Source organism: Perognathus longimembris, chromosome 14 (genome assembly GCF_023159225.1).
Source record: "Perognathus longimembris pacificus isolate PPM17 chromosome 14, ASM2315922v1, whole genome shotgun sequence".
NCBI lineage: Eukaryota > Metazoa > Chordata > Mammalia > Rodentia > Heteromyidae > Perognathus > Perognathus longimembris.
The window spans coordinates 27,643,650-27,663,086 of record NC_063174.1 but is presented as its reverse complement, the minus strand read 5'-3'; the positions used below and the strand labels follow the sequence as shown (position 1 = coordinate 27,663,086).

General features: G+C 35.1%; 1 protein-coding gene across 2 annotated transcripts in view; it reads right to left on the bottom strand.

Annotated features, from left to right (window-relative positions):
- The window catches only part of Arid4a (AT-rich interaction domain 4A), an 85,184-nt gene that overhangs the window by 33,123 nt on the left and 32,624 nt on the right, over nucleotides 1-19,437 (bottom strand). For both annotated transcript variants that reach the window (XM_048361859.1, XM_048361860.1), the window contains exons 9-15: nucleotides 17,892-17,971; nucleotides 16,530-16,606; nucleotides 14,865-15,033; nucleotides 3,820-3,893; nucleotides 2,834-2,928; nucleotides 2,433-2,530; nucleotides 763-994 (exon numbers count right to left, since the gene is read on the bottom strand). In XM_048361859.1, coding sequence (XP_048217816.1) covers nucleotides 763-994; nucleotides 2,433-2,530; nucleotides 2,834-2,928; nucleotides 3,820-3,893; nucleotides 14,865-15,033; nucleotides 16,530-16,606; nucleotides 17,892-17,971 — 825 coding nt within the window. The remainder of the gene's footprint in view (nucleotides 1-762; nucleotides 995-2,432; nucleotides 2,531-2,833; nucleotides 2,929-3,819; nucleotides 3,894-14,864; nucleotides 15,034-16,529; nucleotides 16,607-17,891; nucleotides 17,972-19,437) is intronic.

Sequence of the window (19,437 nt, the reverse complement as noted above, 5' to 3'; positions counted from 1 at the left end):
GCAGAGGGACCATCAGCTACATCGGACATTGATGAAAGTGAACTAAGCAGCTCATAGGTGGGGATGGGAAGGAGGGAATGAGAGAAAGAGGGAACAGATGTTACTAAGACAAAAGGAAAGTAATGTATATATCACCCAAAATGGAGGAAATTGTTTTATTGGTAAAGTTCATAGACTTTGTAAGCTATGAAGAGTAGAATAATTTTCATCATTGTGAAAGTTAAAATGTATATTGTAAAATATATGTAGTAACTTAACCTCAATTAAAAAAAATAAAGAGGAGATTCATTCAACAACTACTTAATAGTTAGTATGTACTAGGCACTGTTCTAGATGCCTGAAATCAGTCAATGAACATCAGCAGTGTTCCCTTGCCTTCATGGGGTGTGTTGTAGTAGAATAAGGCAAAAGCCACAAAGACAGAATACATGAGTAAATTAGGGATTGACAGTGCCAAAGAAACAAAGTCCGTTACAAATTCACATGATGTGACAAATCTAGGCTTCAGTAAAGTGGCATTTTAGCGAGAGACCTGAAAGAAAAGAGTGAATCTACTCCCAACAAACAATAAATAGAGGAAGTGTGTAGAAACTCTGCTTCAAACTGTATTTAGAGAAAGAGTTAAAGCTAGTTGAGCTGAATCATACAAGCACTAGAAAATAGGCAAAGCTTACTGTAATACTTTGTGTAGATCTGAAAATGACCAAAATTAAATTAAGATAATGCTTAAAATAAACCAGGCAAAATTCTTTAAGTACTTACTCTTGGAGATTTTAATTCTATCTCTTCTCTTTCACTTTCACTGTTTGTATCAATATTTTCCTCAGGCTCACTCTTCACTTCTATTAAAGGCATTTCTTGATCGACTTTTAGAGCCTCTTCCATTGGTTCTTCTAAGTCTTTTTTTTCCACTTTTACTTTTGGTTCATGGTGGTGAATAGTTCTGAATTGAATATTTGCAGAACGGCAGTATTCCTCAAAACCATATAGATACCTAAACAAGCAATATTTCATTTTAAGAAATCTTAGTCTCTGCATTTAACTGGAATAATGTTATTAATCGTATATATTGTTAAATAATGAAACTTGAGACTTTTTTTAAAGTACTTTTCCTATGTTACTAATTTTTGAGTGTACAAAATTAGGACTACAAATGGAAATACTGATCAAAATTTCCAGAGAAATGAGTTCATGACAACTGACCATAATTGTCATAGTTTTGTTATAAGTAGGCTGTTCACCCCAAAATATACTATGCTATCTGTATCCTAATTGCATATTACAAATCATGCTTGCAACTTGCAACTTTGATCTTAGAAGGAAAACAGTCTTACGTGAGAATGCGAGTAAAGGCAAGTGGATGGTCTAAATAATTTTCACTCGTGGCCAGCTAACCTGCACATGGGTAACTTTTAGGTTCCTTGATTAATGCACTCTTGTTTAACAATTAATTCATACCTCTATTAAATTTAATACATATTCTTAAATGAGTACTATACTACTACTTACCTTTTTTTTTTTTAACTTGCAAAAACATTTGGTATAAACCAAATAACATTTCATGGGGAGAGAGGGAAAGGGGGAGGTGGGAGGGGGGAATGAGGGAGGAGGTAACAAATAGTACAAGAAATGTACCCATGGCCTAACGTATGAAACTGTAACCTCTCTGTACAGTATGGAGGTTTCTCAAAAAGCTCAACATAGACCTACCCTATGACCCAGCCATACCAGTCCTAGGCATCTATCCTGAACAATAGGTCTCAAGATATCAAAAAGATGAATAGATCCAAAAAAATATGGTACCTATACACAATGGAATACTACATAGTGATTAGAAATGGTGAAATATTGGCATTCACAGGGAAATGGTCAGAACTTGAACAAATAATGTTGAGCAAGACAAGCCTAGAATACAGAAAACAAAGGGGCATGATTTCCCTGATATATAACTGTTAAGGTGAGGGGAGGGGAAGACAGTAGAGACCAGGTCTGTGAAACCAAAAACTTCTTGTCAAATGGATTTCCTACAGGTTTGGGTCAGCGATCCTATACTATGTAACTAAAACCAAACAACTACTCAACATATAAAGGTCAAAAATTGACCTCTCAGTGGATCACAATAGCTCAAAAGCTATGTATGTACATTCATATAAGACTACTGTCGACATATTGTCTATTGTCGACATTACAGTTAAAGCCCTAGGCGAATTTTCTTCGGTGTAGGCCACGTGGCTATTGTATATGTTCTTGGTACATTGTATATTGTATATATGTCTACCGACCTAGGGAAGGGAAAGAAAAACAGGATGTAAGATATCACAAGTAATGTACACACTGCCCTACCATGTAACTGTACCCTTTTTGCACAATACCTTGTCAAAAAAACACTTTGCTTTAATTAATAAATAAATTACAAAAAAAAAACTACTTACTTTCTATAAGCAGTTTTTACATTGTAGGAAGCAGCTGAATTCAAAATCGGAATGCCAAGGTCCATATAAATTTGCTTCCATACAGCACCACTATCAATCTGGAAAATTAAGTTTTTGTTTGTTAACATTTACACAGGGAAAGAATCTTTACACTAAAAATCTCTGTTATGTATGAAAATGTGTTTATGGGGGAAAGAGGGTAAGAGAAAGTGATGGAGATAGGGAATCTGATCAATGTACTCTATATGCCTAATGGACATGTTAAAATGAAACCCTCTTGCACAACTAAAGTTAGTAAAAAAAAAATGTGAGGGAAAAATGTGTTTATTAATGCAAAAAGGTTAGATGATCTAACCTTTAATCAAGTCCATGTATATTTCAAAGAGCAGTATAACACTTACGTTGTTGCATCCACCTTGATGATAAACCAGTCTAAAGAGTTTGAAGAGATTAAGGTCTTTATAGCCCAAAACTGGTGGTTTGTTGATTGGAGTACCTTTGTAATACCAGAAAATAAAAATAAAATGTTTATTCAAATATAAAATGTAATTCAAATACAAAATACAAATGTGAAAACAAGGACAATGCCTTCTAATTCCCCAAAGTTCATTACTAAAAGGCACCTATTTAAAGAACCTTAGATCATCTAAGACAACACAAAATATTTTTTATACAGCTTTGTGAGGAGGATCTTTAGATTCTAAGTCTCACATTTCTGCAACCAATAACATCAACCTCTCTGCCAGTGAAATGGATAAAACTCAATTAAACCTTGGGATTACAAGGTATGGCCTACAATGTTCTGGTTCACTTAAGCAAACAAACAAAATGGCAAGAGAACTTTTAGGCTGTGGTTTCACTGCTGTATTCTCATACAAAAGAGTTAAAAACTGTTAACAGGAGTATTTAAAAAGTGATTTCAGATAGTCTCTATGGCATATAGACATTCTATATGTCTAAGACTACTTTCTAGGACTAATGAATGTCAAGGAGTATGACAATTTTATAAAGGTTCTATTTCTTCCACTTTTTATTAAAAATCCTATCTGACTGAGATAGATTGGTCTATTATGTTTAATTTGCTGAAAGTAAGGGTTAGGCTTTTTTGCTTGCCGCAATGACAGCATTAGTAAAAAATGGTTATGCAACTAGTCCTTTTCTATTTCTGTATATTATACATTTCTTTAAATTCCAGAGGGAATAAATTCAGTTATATCAGAACTGCTGTCATATTTATATAAACTCAAAATAGATGGTTTGTTTTTATGTTCAATGTTTATTACAGTGTAACTGGTATGCAGTATTCCTACAATACTAAAAAAAATGCATATACCTAAAATTCAAAACCAAAGAAATGACTACTTTTACATATCAAGCATAAAAATACCTCTGTCTTCCATAAACTTGTAAAGCTGTTGGAGGAAGTTGTCCCTCTCTTCAGGATCAAGTTCTTCCTCAAGCTATAAAGATAAAACATATCAATAAATAGTACAGTAAAAGTAGGAAGAGATACAATGTCATTGTCTTTTATTTTGTAAACCCAAAGAAAGAACATAAAATTTTACTTAGGTTGGAGATTGGGTTGTGGCTTAAAGGTTAGAACATCACTGAAGTTGGAAAATCTAAATTTTCTCAAAACACCATATTGTCAAAATTTAAGGTTTTGCTTTGTTCTTTGCAGTGCTAAGGATCAAACTTAAGGGCTTTATATATGTCCTAGGCAAATGGTCTGCCACTAAGATACATCTTCAGCCCTTTACATTCTTTCCTTTTTTTTTTTTTTTGTCAGTCATGGGACTTGAACTCTAGGCCTGGGCACTGTCCCTGACCACTTCAGCTCAAGGCTAGCACTCTACTACTTGAGCCACAGCACCACTTCCCCACTACATTCTTGATAGCTGATCTGACACAACTGTAAAATTAATACAACTACACTGCATTCCACCATTCTAATCCTACTTTCAAGTATTACCATAAGGACTAAGATTAGCCATGAGCACAAGATTCAGAAATGAAGTGTTTTTACTTCAGCTGTACTTTGGGAGGAAAAGAAAGAAATCTGAATGCAACATGCTTCATATAAATATATTAGTAGATAAAACAATGACAAATACTAATAAGTATATTAAAATGTTAAATATAAATAAATATAAACCAGGAGTCATAGTGTCAGAAATAAAATATATTTAAATTTTAAATTAAATACATTTGTCAGGCACTAGTGTCTCACATTTGTAATCCTGGCTGCTCAGGAGACTAAGATCTGAGAATTATAGTATGAAGCTGACTAGAGCAGACAAATCAAAGAGAGATTCTAAACATCAGTTAACCAGCAAAAAGGCTGAAACTGGAGGCATAGCTCAACTGGTAGAGCCCCAGCCATGAGAGAAAAGCTGAGAACACAAAGCCTTGAGTTTGAGCTCCAGTATCAGCACACACGCACACATACACACACACACACACACACAAACACACACAAACTTCCTTAAATTATATGTAAGTAAATTATGTAAATAGAACTTTGCTCCAAACTCCTTTACTCTCTTTTCGCATACTAACCTGCTTTTCTCACTGTCTTTTTCTCCTGTGCCAATATTTGAGCTTAAACCTAGTGCCTTGCACCCCGACATTTTTGACATTTAAAAAAATTATCTTTTAGCAGTTGTACAAAGGGGTTTCAATTCAACAAATCAGTTTATAAGTACAGTGGCATTGATTAATGTCACCCCTTCCTTACTCAGTGCTTTGCACTCTAGCTTGCCAGTTTTTACCTCTCCAAAGCCACATCCAAAGAAAAAGTAACTTTGAGGCAATAAATACCGATTGCTCAGTATCCAAGGGGTAATAGGCACTTAAAAAATATGTTATCCTTTAAGAATTTTAATAGCTAATCGTATAGCAAGGATCAATAAACTTGTAGTCAATTAAAATATATAATAAAGTACCTGTGGCAATCAAAGGAAAGAGAGCTAAGAGCTTTTAGACATACTTTTTTTTCTTTTTTAGTAGTCAAGCAGAATGATATGTAACTCAAAATCCTTTCATTTCTAGTAAATAAAGGAATTTTAAGTCAAAGTTCTAGTAAACTTCAAAATCAGCAATTTACAAAGTTAATAATCATTAAAAGAGACCATTAGTTACTTAGTGTTTAATTCAAGAGATGACAGACTTTTCTCTCCACATGGATTTTAAAATCTTGCTTTTACAAATTTTTCAACTGCCAATGAGATAACTCCAGAACAGGAATAATCCAACAATCTAACATCTCAACAGTCATTTGGTAGGAATTTTTATGTGTATAAGTTTTAAATAAACTTTCTAGTACAGAAAATGAAAAGCAAAAATAGTATATTCTACATTGACGATATACTCTGTCCTCAGTAACTATAAAATGTTCTACTTAGATTAAACCTCTTTCCAGTATTTATGATCTTAGAGAATTCATGTGAGACTGTCATGTCCAATATATGTGAGGAGCAATTCTTTAAGTAGGCATTGACTTAAAATCAAAATTGCAAAACAAGCTAATAACATCAACCCCCAAACTACAAACAGAACATACACTAAGGTTTTAGCAAACATCTACAGGAAAGATAAGTTCTTAGGATTTAAATTTTATACACTATTGGTTTAAGTCAGGCCTATAATCCTAGCTACTTGGTAGGCTAAAATCTGAGGATCACCATTCAAACCAGCCCAGGCAGGAAAATCCCTGAGACTCTTATCTCCAATTAACAACCAGAAAACCTGAAGTGGTGCTGTGGCTCAAAGTGGTAGAGCGCTAGTGCTAATCTTGAACAACGAAAAGGGAAAAGAAACAAGAAAAGCTGAAAATGTTTATTATTATTACTATCTTTCAGTAGTTGTCCAAAGGGGTATCAATACTTGTTAGTTTGTGACTATAATGCATCTTGTTCATTGTCACCCCTTTCACTGATAATATCCTTAATATAGTTGACTACAGCACTACTACTTGTAGGTATGGAACCTATCCTGTCCCAAACATATTAATCTTGAAGTAAGTAATAACCTACTCAGAAATGGCACAAATACTAATAAAGAATGGAGTTTCTACTATTAAGATGAGATGAAAAATGAATACATTATTATATTTTTGGATATTTATTCATTCATTCACTCATTTATTGTTGGTTATGGGGCTTGAACTCAGGCCTGGATGCTGTCCCTGAGCTTTTCTGCTCAAGAATAGGGCTCTACCACCTTGAGCCACTTATCTCCTGGACTTTTCTGCCGGGCTGGCTTTGAACCATGATCCTCAGATCTCAGCCTCCTGAATAGCTAGGATTATAGGCATGAGCCACCTGCACCGGGGTCATTATTTTCTAAATAAGGTAAAAATGCATAATTCGTTAAGCTGAGCTATTATCAGCTAGCAACTCTACTTTTCAGAATACAAATTAAAAAGGTGTCCAGTAAAAGATGATGTACTTGATACAAAGGCCCTAGGCCCATGTAATTAGTAGACAGTTTCAATGAGTGGGTTGAGATTCTTTTAGCATGTAACTGATAGGAGTTGTGTTCTGATAGTGAGGAAAATATAAGTAAACTTGATTTGTGTGGCTGCCCTGTACTACATGTTATAGGCATAGGTTCATAATCCTTTGCTGGTGAGTACTGTAGGTTTAAAAAACACCCTATTGTTTCACAAATTGATGCCTACAATCCTAGCTACTCAGGAGGCTAAGATTTGAAGACTGCAATTGACAGCCAGAAGTGGTAGATCACTAGCCTTGAACAGAAAAGCTCAGGGATAGCACCCAGATCCTGAAATCAAGCCCCAAGACTAGCACAGATAAAACAACAAACAAACAAAAAAACCCAGACTTACGGAATTGTAACCTCTTGGAACAACTAAAATTAACATTATTGTTTAGAAATTTTCAAGAGTATATTAATAGTCCTCTTCCCTTATTCTCCCTTGTCCCCAGACTCCAGTATACCACAATTTACATTTTCATACCAACATACTGATTCATGTACCTGTGTGTAATCTTATTTGGAACACAAGTATCTTTATTTCAAAAGCTGTGTATACCTCCCCTCCAGGTTTTCTTCCTTGACTCCACTTCTCATTACCTTCCTGAAACTATCACACGTCCTCTTCAATCTGTAGTTCTTATAATCCTTTGATCTCCCCTCCCCACTGCCTCCAAAACGGAGGCTCAGCTCAGACCCAGCAGGAGGAGCCTCATAAGGGGCAGGAACACTGCTGGGAAAGGGGAGGTGTTGAGCAGAAACACCAGCAGCTAATCCTATTCAACATAATTTTTAATATTTGAAATACAGTAAGTAGTCTCACTGATTTTTTTAACTGGTGAAATAACAATATCTTACTAAGGTAAATGCACAGAAAATTTGTAAGTTACTCAATCACTTTAATTCTATTTTAAGCAGCCCTCTTTGTTCCTCCACAGAGGTCTGCTAGATTGTTTTACGTTTTGGTTTTGTGTATGTATGTTTTTGGGTTGTTTTGGTTGGTTTTTTTTTAACATTTATCTATGTTTTGAGTTTTTTGGACTTTCACTTTATTTTCCCTATTTCATATAAATAAAGAGACTAGACAGCACAAAGGCTATATTAAATGAAATATACCTGACACATCAACAAACAACTGCTGGGAAATGTTTAAGTGGTAACGGGAGAGCTATAAGAAGTTCCATATTGCTGAAAGATAGTGGGGAAAAAAATAAAAATGTGAAGATAGGTCGAAAATGAAGGGCCAAGTAGTAAAAAAAAAAAAAAAAAAGTCCTAGACTTCAAACTGTTAGGGACTGAAAGCCATTAAAGAGTTCCCAAGAGAAACCATCTATGTTTTTGAAAGATGTTTATGGAGAATGGACAGGGACAAAAGTCCACAGGGCAAGCACCAAAAGTGGGGGAAATTACAAATGAGTGTTGTTAGACAAGAACTCTTATTTCAAGGAACAGAAAATTACCCCTGACTGGCTTAAATAAAACATAATTTAGGGCTAGGAATAGGGCTTAGTGGTAGAGTGCTTGCCTCGAATACATGAAGCCCTAGGTTTGATTCCTCAGCACTGTATATATATATACATATATATATATATGTATATATATATAAATATATATATATGTGGGGACACTGTGGCTCAAGTGGTAGAGTGCTAGCCTTGAGCAAAAAGAAGCTAGAGAAAGTGCTCAGGCCCTGAGTCCAAGCCCCAGGCAAAAACAAAACAAAAAACTCAAAACATAATTTAGCTGGGTGAGTCTTTCTTGACCTGTATCCTGATAAATCTTTTTTTTTCCCTTTTCTAAAAACACACAAAAAAAACCTATAATTGCTTAGAAACGCACAAAATTATGTAAGAAGCTGAAATTACCTAGATTGCATTGCTTCAGGAAAGAGATACCATTAAGGCAAGTTAGACACCTTATCTCATGGATACTTCCAAAAGCACTTTCTAGAACCTTGCAACAAACTCCTAATCTCTTGTTTCAAACAGATTTACATAGTCCCCATTCATTTAATCAAAAACTATGCATTAAAGGTTTAATGTGAATCATGGTCTATGTTGCTATTTGGTGGGTTATGCACATCAGTAGGGAAAGGAAACAACAAAATCCCTGACATCCCTTGCTTTCATTTACAATGCCAAAGAGAGGACATTTTCTCAGGAGCCTGTGAAACCTTTGGTAATTACTCTAAGCTTCAGTTTTTTCACTTATACATTTAAAAACCAGAGCAAGTATTGGGAAAAATTTTCTAGATTCTAAAATGTTTACTCTGGTGGGAACCATGGGATAAGGTATCTAACTTTGCTTCATAGTATCTTACACATATACAATCTCTCATACATTCATAAATTGTTAGGAGGATTAGAGCAGTTTTCATTTAAAAACTACAACACTTCTAAGAACAAACAAAATGATATGGTGTAATCATTCTTACCTGTTGCTATCTCTAGAAGCCAAGTGTTTTAACAGTGGTATACAAAAGGTACACCTTACTGATGATGTATGCTCTGGCACAACAGCAGTATTTTGTTATCAGAGCACCTTAATATCAGAGCACCTTTGTTATCAGAGCACCTTAATAAAATAACACATAGACTTAAAAAAAATTTAAAGGTACAGCAATGTCTGCCAGCTACTTAGGAGACTGGGGTAAGAGAATCACTTGAGCTCAGGATCCAGGCCAGCCTAGACAACAGTGCAAGACCTCATTTCTCAAAAGAAAAAGAAAAAGAGGAAAGGAAAGGCATGGAAGGAAACGGCAGAGGGAGGGAAAGAAACAGAAAGGGAGAGTGGGAGGGATCTTAGCCTTTAAACTATAAGTAAAACTTAAAATTAACTTACCATTTTAACATAAAATGTGATATTCATGGTAAGATACTTTTTACAGTTTAAAAGCAGCATGTTTAAAATAAATGATTACAGTATAGTTAATTGAGGCTAATAGCTTTTTTCACCATTGGAAAACATACATACATTTTAATCATCAACATGTAGTTTGTATGCAATCAAACTCAATTGTTTAGCATTAGTCAACCCTTTTGTATGACCATACTATAAAATGTATTGATATGAGAAGTGGTTTTTAAATGCATAAACATGTAGTATTTGTACATGAAAATGTGCAATCCTTGTTAGTATGATTAGATGACATTAATTTGCCTCAAGTTTTATACTGATACTTGGAAAAAGTATTTTGCTAAACTCATTAGAACATTTTTGTGCTTTATTAACAGGCTAACATTTTAAGACCTTGGCACAGAACTTGTTACATACATTTGATTGTAAGCAAAAGTCTAAATTATTTGCTAAAATTGGCTTTTTCAAATTCACTTGAAAACAATTGACTTGCATTTACATCTTTTTTAAATTTTACTGATTGCATGGTTTCCTGAGTTATCATATGTTTACTCTAGGTTTACATTCAAAGTGATCTTGAATGACCACTAGCATATGGCTGTACCATCTAGAAAAAAGCTTAGATTAAGGTACAAAAAAAAATTTGTTTGAATATCAAAAAGTTATGATCCAGTCTGGTGCCAGTGGCTCACACCTGTAACCTTAGCTTTCTCAGGAGGCTGAAATCTGAGGACTGAGCTTTGTGGCCAGCCAGGGAAGGAAAGTACATGAGATTTTCATCTCCAATTAACCATCAAAAAACTGAAAGTGGAGCTGTGGTTCAAGTAGTACAGCACCAGCCTTGAGCAGAAAGCTAAGGGACAATGCCCAGCTAGGCCTTCTGTTCAAGCCCTAATAATGTTACACACAAAAAAGTAACAATTATATTTTCACAAATTTAAAAAATAAAAAAGCACTGACAATTTTTATAACAGTGAAATAAATTTCAAGCATCACATGTAAAGTGATCACTAGAAAATTCATAAAATGATAGGAGTCAATGTATCTACACAGAATAAGTAGTTCTTATCAAAATTAGATTATCATTTCATTACTAAATATAAAATCCAACACAGACCCAACTTATTTCAAAGCATTATATAAAAGAAAGCTAAAGTTAGTCAAATTCCCCTTGATAATTAATCTTCTAGTAACTAACCACTTATTTTGCCCTTAAAAATCTCCTCAATAAAAAGTGACAGAGGGGCTGGGGATATGGCCTAGTGGCAAGAGTGCTTGCCTTGTATACATGAAGCCCTGGGTTCAATTCCCCAGCACCACATATACAAAAAATAGCCAGAAGTGGCACTGTAGCTTAAATGGCAGAGTGCTAGCCTTGAGCAAAAAGAAGCCAGGGACAGTGCTCAGGCCTGAGTCCAAGGCCCAGGACTGGCCAAAAAAAAAAAAAAAAAGTGACAGAGGAAGTGAGATTGATTGGAGCATATTGTAAACACGTGTAGAAACGTAATGGCTCCCTCTGTATAAATAATGTAAGCTAAGAAAAAACAATCTCCCCTCCTCCCAAAGTAAATTTCAGTCAGAACCAAATGAATAATTCATACCATTTCTTATGTTTACTTCATGTTTCCATCAATCCATTTCAAAACTTAAAAAAAAAGTAACATCTTTCCTAATATGAAATTTTTGTGTCAAAGGTACTTAATACAAAAATATCCTCCCCCAAGGTTTTTTTTCAACCTAGGTATCAATGTGCTGCAACTGAAATTCATTATTACTATCTGTCAAAATCTCAAGTCTTTTCCCAAGCAGTAACCAGGGATTTCTTCTTGAATCATAAACTACAAAATGCTTAGGAACCCAAATAAGGTAATGTAAAAAAAAAAAATAAGGTAATGTAAAAGAATTATAGAACTGCAAATTTCCGTATTATTCTTACTCATGTTACATAGTACCAAATATAAAAACAATGGCTGTTGCTCATTAACACTGCAGAAATATCTAACACTTGTATGATTCTACTGCATAACATTGCTTGCTATACTACACACACCAAACGACAGTTTGCAGTATTGTTATAATCATTTACAGACCAATACAAAAGACCTTTTTGATCCTTGTAAAGCTACATCAAATCTTCATGAAAAGTATACCATCATTAGATTTGGAGAAAGACTTATGATCTGTAATGTAATAGAACACCTTAGGCTCACTGATGTAGTAAAGGCCCAAAATGACTAAGCCAGGTAGGCCCTGAATCAGATTATTCATTATATATTTATATTCATTCTACTTTTTGTCGTGGATAGACTAAACTGCTGTTCAGCTTATTAATACATTAAATTTTTTAAATTACTGCTTGAGACAAGTTACAATGATTCAGCAACTAAATCTTAAATCTAAAAGGAAGAAATGCAGTTAATTTTTTTTTTCCTACAGCAACCAAAATCTACTTGTCTGGCCAAAGAAAAAAGAATTCAGTTTTTATCAAGGAATTAAAGAAAAAATATGCTATGAATTTGACCATCTGAAAAACTATAACAACCATATAAATCAGAGCCTAAATGGTGTGACTTTTTTTTGCTGTTACTTTTCAGTGTATGACTAGCATCCAAGCTCAGTAAAATTTAGAAGGTTCATAATTTAAGTAATACATTTCAAACAAATGCCATCTTATAAGTATCCTTACCTTTTAAATTTTTTATCACCTATAAACAATAGGTAACAGAGCTTTACTTCTTCATTCTTTTTACTCATTTACTCAAAGCGTAAATAAAACATTATGCTTATTAATCACTGTAATATGAGTGCTATTTACTATTTTATAGACACCCTCTATAACTTTCTACAAAGCTCTTTTTATCCTCTTTGTTTAAAATTTCACATTTTAGGAGTAGGGAAAATGAAAGGGGCACTAATTAAAAGTATTAGCAAAAAAAAAGAGACTAATCTTTCTTACAGTATTCTGCAACATAAGATCATAACTTATGTTAATTTAAAAACAAAACAAAAGCTAAATCACAGACTGTAACAGTTCACACCCTAAAAATGTGGCCTATTTATCCTGAAAACATCTATAAATAAATACAGATAAAATACAAAAACACAGTTAATATTCAGTCTTTACACCCCGAATTTTGCCAAACTGTTTCCTTATCACTTTCATTCCCAAAACTATCTTATGTTTCAGAAAAATAGCTTTCATCCTCTAATATTCTAAAAATAGACTCCTCCTGTCTTTTTTACAAGAAACAATTATGCTTGGTTATGAGCCCTACCATATTAAACATCATCAATACCTAAAATTCTTATTTACCCCATTTCTAGCAGTCAAAATGGTAACTAAACCAACCAAGAAAAAAAAATCTTACCTATGTGCTGCATTTTCTTTCAAATGAAAAATGGTTAGATTCCCCTTCTACTTCTGGACATTTTTCAGTCTGACTTGCAAATATTTGCTTTCCCTCTTAGGGCATAGCATCCGCAGGGCTATACAGCACTACTTACATTCTCTTCCACATAAAAATCAGACATTACATGAAAGGAAAAGAAAGACAGCCCATTTCAAAGCATCTGGCAAACCTCCATTGGCAACCTGCCAAGCCTCTGCTGAACCTTCCTGTCTTTCCGAGCATGCTCACTTAAAACCAACAGCGTGTTACTATGGCAACTCTGTAGGCAGCCTGTAAGTATGAACCGCCATTCTGATTTCAGAGTGTAAAAAACCAAATACTGCAGGGGAAGTGAAAGGAAAGAAACAGCACATACGCTTCAACACATACAAGTATAATCATGATATTTTATAAATTCACATCTGTGTATGTAAAATACAAACAGGCTTCTCACATTTGTCCTCGCGAATACGTCATGCTTAAAAAAGACCTCTTTTCAGTAAATTCGTTGTCTTTGTTTTGCCCCTAAGCTCAACATTCTAGACAGTTAATCCCATTTAACAAAATACTGCTCAATAAACAGACAATATTTTATGTGAGCAACAGTGGAACACACTAGGTGACTTCCTATATTTAAGTCATTCAGAAATATTACAAAGAAAATAATGTGGACTTATAAAATACAATAAGCAAGATGTCAAATGAGATTTACTTTGGGTCTGGGTATTTTTTTTTTTACTCTCACAAAGAGGTCCTGAAAAGAAAAAAGGCTCAAGTTCAAACCTATTTACCACATTTTGGGAAAATTACTTAGCATTCCTGTATCTCTTTTACCTAATATTTAAAGTAGGATAATAACAGTTACTTCATATGGAAAGTTTAAAGACTTTACCACAGAAACATACCTAAAAGTTGTGCCATGGAAACATGGTGGTGCAACCTATAATCCCAGCACTAGGGAAGCTTATGCACAGCAAGAGCTGAGATAAGCCTGAGATTACATAGTGAGACCCTGACTTAAAAAACTAAAAGAAAAGAGAGTAAACAAATTTACAAAACTAGAAATTGGGCTGGGAATATGGCCTAGTGGTAGAGTGCTTGCCTCGTATACATAAGGTCCCGGGTTCCGTTCCTCAGCACCACATATATAGAAGTGGCACTGTGGATCAATAGGTAGAGTGCTAACCTTGAGCAAAAAGAACCAGGGACAGTGCTCAGGCCCTGAGTTAAAGGCCCACGACTGGCAAAAAAAAAAAAAAAAAAAAAAAAAACCTAGAAGTTATTTTTCTTTCATTCTGTATTGTTCCAAAGACCCCAAACACCAGTTTGCACTTTTTGATTAAATCTGAGAAGTACCTTCTTCTTTTTTTTTTTTTTGGCTGTACTAGAACTTGAACTCAGAGCTTCTTGTTTGCTCAGCTTGTTACAGCAGGTGCTCTAATGTCCAGCTTAGCATCCTGAGTAGCTAGGATTACAGGTGTAAGACATTAGTGCCCAGCCTTGTCTGTAATTTTCTTACGCACTAAATATTAGTCCTGATTTACACAGCTTTCTCAATTCCCAAGCAAGTTGAGCTAGAAGCAGACAGAAACAAATGCTAGAAAATCTAGATAGAGGGAAAATACATGGAAGTATTTTTAACTGGAGAGCAATGTATAGTCTCATATGTTACAAACATAAAATTGTACTGACTACTTCCTCCTCTTCCTTTTTGGCTTCCTTTTCCTTCTCTTCATCATTTTCTTCAGCAGGGCCATCTTCATCATCACTACTGGAAGACTCAAGGATTTCATTTATATCCATTTTCCAATTATCAGGAACAATTCCAGTTTTTAGGAAGACACTTGCTTTCTGCAGCCCTAAGAATGAAAATATATTTCAGCACTTGATAAGGAATTAGTATCATAGAACCCATGACATTCAAAGTCAGAAGTAAATTCAAATTCAGCTGTCACTTAAAAGCAATGTAGTATACCAGAACGCATTTCATTTATTATTGTATAAATGGTTGTTATTACGCTATGAAATACTGTTAGAGTTGTTCGGTTTTTTTTAGACAGTGTCTCACTGTGTAGCCCAAAGTGGACTCAAACTCATGATCCTCCTGCTGAGTGCTGGGATTACAGGCATGAGCTACCACACCCAGTGATTACTGTTAAAGTAAAACATAGAAAGTTAATCATCTATAAAAATTACCAACCAAATACTTTATCTAGGCATTCAAAATGATACCATCAAATAAGAATGGCTGTCATGGACTCATGGTCTCCCTCATAGGGAATAATTAGCACATGTTTAGGCTAGTCACAGCAGAGGATCACAAGAGCCTAATAGCTATGCCCCTATGAATGCATAAGATAATGCTGACTGAAATGAACTCCATGTTATGGAAACAAGTGTTATATCACTGTTGTAATTACTTTCAACATGCCATGTGAAACTGTAGCTTCTATTGTTGATGATCCTCTTGTATCCCCTTCCTGTGGTTGTACCTGCACTATCACTATATCTTATCTGAGTACACTGGAAACTGTATATACTGGTATTAGAACTAGGAAAGTGAAAGAGAATACCAAAATCGAGAGACAAAGGATAAAAAGACAAACAACTACAAAAGCAAATAGTTGCAAAACTGTTTGGTGTAAACCAACTGAACAACTCATGAGGGAAGAGAGAAAGGGGGAGGAGGGAATGAGGGAGGAGGTAACAAACAGTACAAGAAATGTACCCAATGCCTAACGTATGAAACTGTAACCTCTCTATACATCACTTTGACAATAAATAAGAAAAAAAAGGGGGGGGGGGGCTGGGGATATAGCCTAGTGGCAAGAGTGCTTGCCTCGAATACATGAAGCCCTGAGTTCGATTCCCCAGCACCACATATATAGAAAGTGGACAGAAGGGGTGCTGTGGCTCAAGTGGCAGAGTGCTAGCCTTGAGCAAAAAGAAGCCAGGGACAGTGAGTGCTCAGGCCCTGAGTCCAAGGCCCAGGACTGGCAAAAAAAAAAAAAAAAAGAATGGCTGTCAACTATGGATATCACCTATAATAGGAAAAATGGGGCTGGGAATATGGCTTAGTGGTAGAGTGCTTGCCTAGCATGCATGAAGCCCTGGGTTCCATTCCTCTTTACCACATAAACAGAAAAAGCTAGAAGTGGCACTGTGGTTCAAGTGGTAGAGAACTAGCCTTGAGCAAAGAGAGGCTCAGGGACAGTACCCAGGTCCTGAGTTCAAGCCCTAGGACTGGCAAAAAAAAAAAAAACCCGCCATACAAGAGTATTCAATTTTGCTGTATTGCATATTATATACAGAGAACCATATCATGAAATAATACATTGAGTTATCCTTCTTTTACCTGGTTTGGTGGAGAGCTCGGATTCTGGTAGATTGAGAATATCTACTTCCTTAATATCCTTTCTTGCTACAGAGTAACTAATTACAGAGAAGAGCAAAAGGAAGGGAAGTCATTTTTTAAATAAAAATAATTACATAGAAGTCCACATTATCATAGCCTTGAAACTCAAAATTATTTTTCAAAACTACAGTGTTTCAAAAGTCAAAAACCATACCTGAGATTTTTAATGAAGTATTTCTGTTCTAAAATTTTCTATATTTAAAGTACACTAAAAGACTCAAATTCACAATCTCTCATTCTGTACAAACATCCTACAGACAATATGGAATCATTAATATCAACATGTTTTCAACATTGTAGACAATATTGCCTACCTAAATGTTTTATATTTCTTACTTTTTAACTTAATTTAGTGGAAGGCAAAGATTGATATTACTGGAAAGTATTAAAATAACTTCATTATTGTTTAAACTTTTCAGAGATACATTACTCAGATATATGCATTTAATTTCACTGAATTTGTCTTTTTCATGCTTTTATGTTTATTTATTTTTTCTTTTTTTCTGTCAGTCCTGGGCCTTGGACTCAGGGCCTGAACACTGTCCCTGGCTTCTTTTTTGCTCAAGGCTAGCACTCTGCCACTTGAGCCACAGCGCCACTTCTGGCCATTTTCTATATATGTGGCACTGGGGAATGGAACCAGGGCTTCATGTATACAAGGCAAGCACTCTTGCCACTAGGCCATATTCCCAGCCCTGTTTATTTGATTTTGCCAGTGCTGTGGCTTGAACTCAAGAGCCAGGGCACCACTGTTTAGCTATTTTGCTCAAGGCTGGAACTCTATACTTCAGCCACAGCTCTCCTGGTTTTTTGCTGGTTAATTGGAGGTAAGAGTCTCATGGACTTTTCTGCCTACACTGGCTTTGAATTGCAATCCTCAGATCTCAGGCCTCTTGAGTAGGTAATATTACAGGCATGAGCCATGGGCACCCAGCTTCACTGGAAGTTTTTAAAATAACAAAACAGATGGAGCTAGGGTAAAGTTTCTAAAAAATCTGAGTTTTACTAAAAAGTCAAAATGATTACTCGAGAAACAAATTCTATTAAAAGTAAGTTTCATAGTTCACAATATAAAATCTCACACATAGGGAAAGTGTTATTCATGTGCTCAGTTTTTATATAAAACTTTTCAGCAAAACATATCCTACACATGATATAAAGTTAAACCATGTCAGATAACTACTCAACTTATGTCACACATGACACTTTCAAAAATAATATCTTGGTAGAAGGATCTAAATTACCATGATTCCTTTTTTATCTTTCTTCCCATGAATCATTATTGAGTGATTCATTACTCACAATTTAGCATCAATAAATGAGCGAACTAAGCATTGATCCTTTTTCACTGTGACATCATCATTACAGCTGGGAGATATTACCTGAAATACAAATGAAGAAACAAGTGGTTATTATTTTTCTTGCTCAGAAAAAGAATATTTTTTTAAACAATGATTCTAGATCTTCCAACCTCTCAAATGGATTAGAAATAGCTCTAGCAAAGCTGAGTACTGGTGGCTCTTGCCTGTAATCCTAGCTACTTAGGAGGTGGGGATCTGAAGAACATGATTCAAAGCTAATTAACTATTCAAAAACTGGTAGTGGAGCTATGGCTCAAAGTAATAGAGCACTAGCCTTGAGCAAAAGAGCTCAAGGACAGCACCCAAGCCCTGAGTCCAAACCCCATGAGCAAAATAACCCAAAAAAGGAACAGCTTTATCCTAGGGAACTTCCATTATTAACGAATTACTTACAAAAGATTTCCCTGTTTTTGTCTGCCATATTGGCTTCCTAGGACTTAATTTATCCAATAATAGAAAACATAACAAGATTAGTGAACTATAAATTAAAACCACTAAAATTTTAAAAATACCAGGATTTATTCTAAGCTAAAAAAATTCATTTTTGCCCAAAATATAAATTCATGAATGTATAATTTATCATGAAAAATTTGAGTGCTACAGTTTTGAAAAATATGGTTAAATCAACATGTTTTAAAATATGGTTATTAAAAATATATAGAGCTAGAGTATCATTCAAGTGATAGACTACTTAGCAAGTTCAAGGATGAGTTTGAACCTCTGTACCATCAAAGCAAAACAAGTGTTACCTAAGTTCCCTTTCTTACCAAGGCAGGTACTTTTTTTTTTAATAAATTATTATTATTATTTTTTTTTTTTTGCCAGTCCTGGGCCTTGGACTCAGGGCCTGAGCACTCACTGTCCCTGGCTTCTTTTTGCTCAAGGATAGCACTCTGCCACTTGAGCCACAGCGCCACTTCTGGCCATTTTCCTTATATGTGGTGTTGGGGAATTGAACCCAGGGCTTCATGTATGGGAGGCAAGCACTCTTGCCACTAGGCCATATCGCTAGCCCCCAAGGCAGGTACTTTTTTTAAATTAATAATAAAAAAATCTCAAGGCACCAGTGGCTCATGCCTATAATCCTAAACTACTCAGGAGGCTGAGATCTGAGGATCATGGTTTGGAGCCAGCCTAGACAGAGAAGTCCCCATGAGACTCCAGTTATCTCCAATTAACTTCTCAATAACAGGAAGTAGAGTTGAACAGCACCTAGGCCCTGAGTTCAAACCCTGTAACCAAAAGTAAAATAAATAATAAATCTCAACAACAAAAACAAAAACCCTCCAAAAATTTCTTTTCAAAGTAACATGTCTTAACAGTATTTTTAGTAAAATTAAGCCAGGTAGGTGGTGCTTACCCTACCAGTAGCCTCAGGCTAAGGCAGAAGGATGATAAGCCTAGGAATCTGAGGTGCTAGCATAGCAAGGCTCTACCCTCCCCTCAAAATGACTGAATGAATAAAATAAAGCAAATATACCTATTTG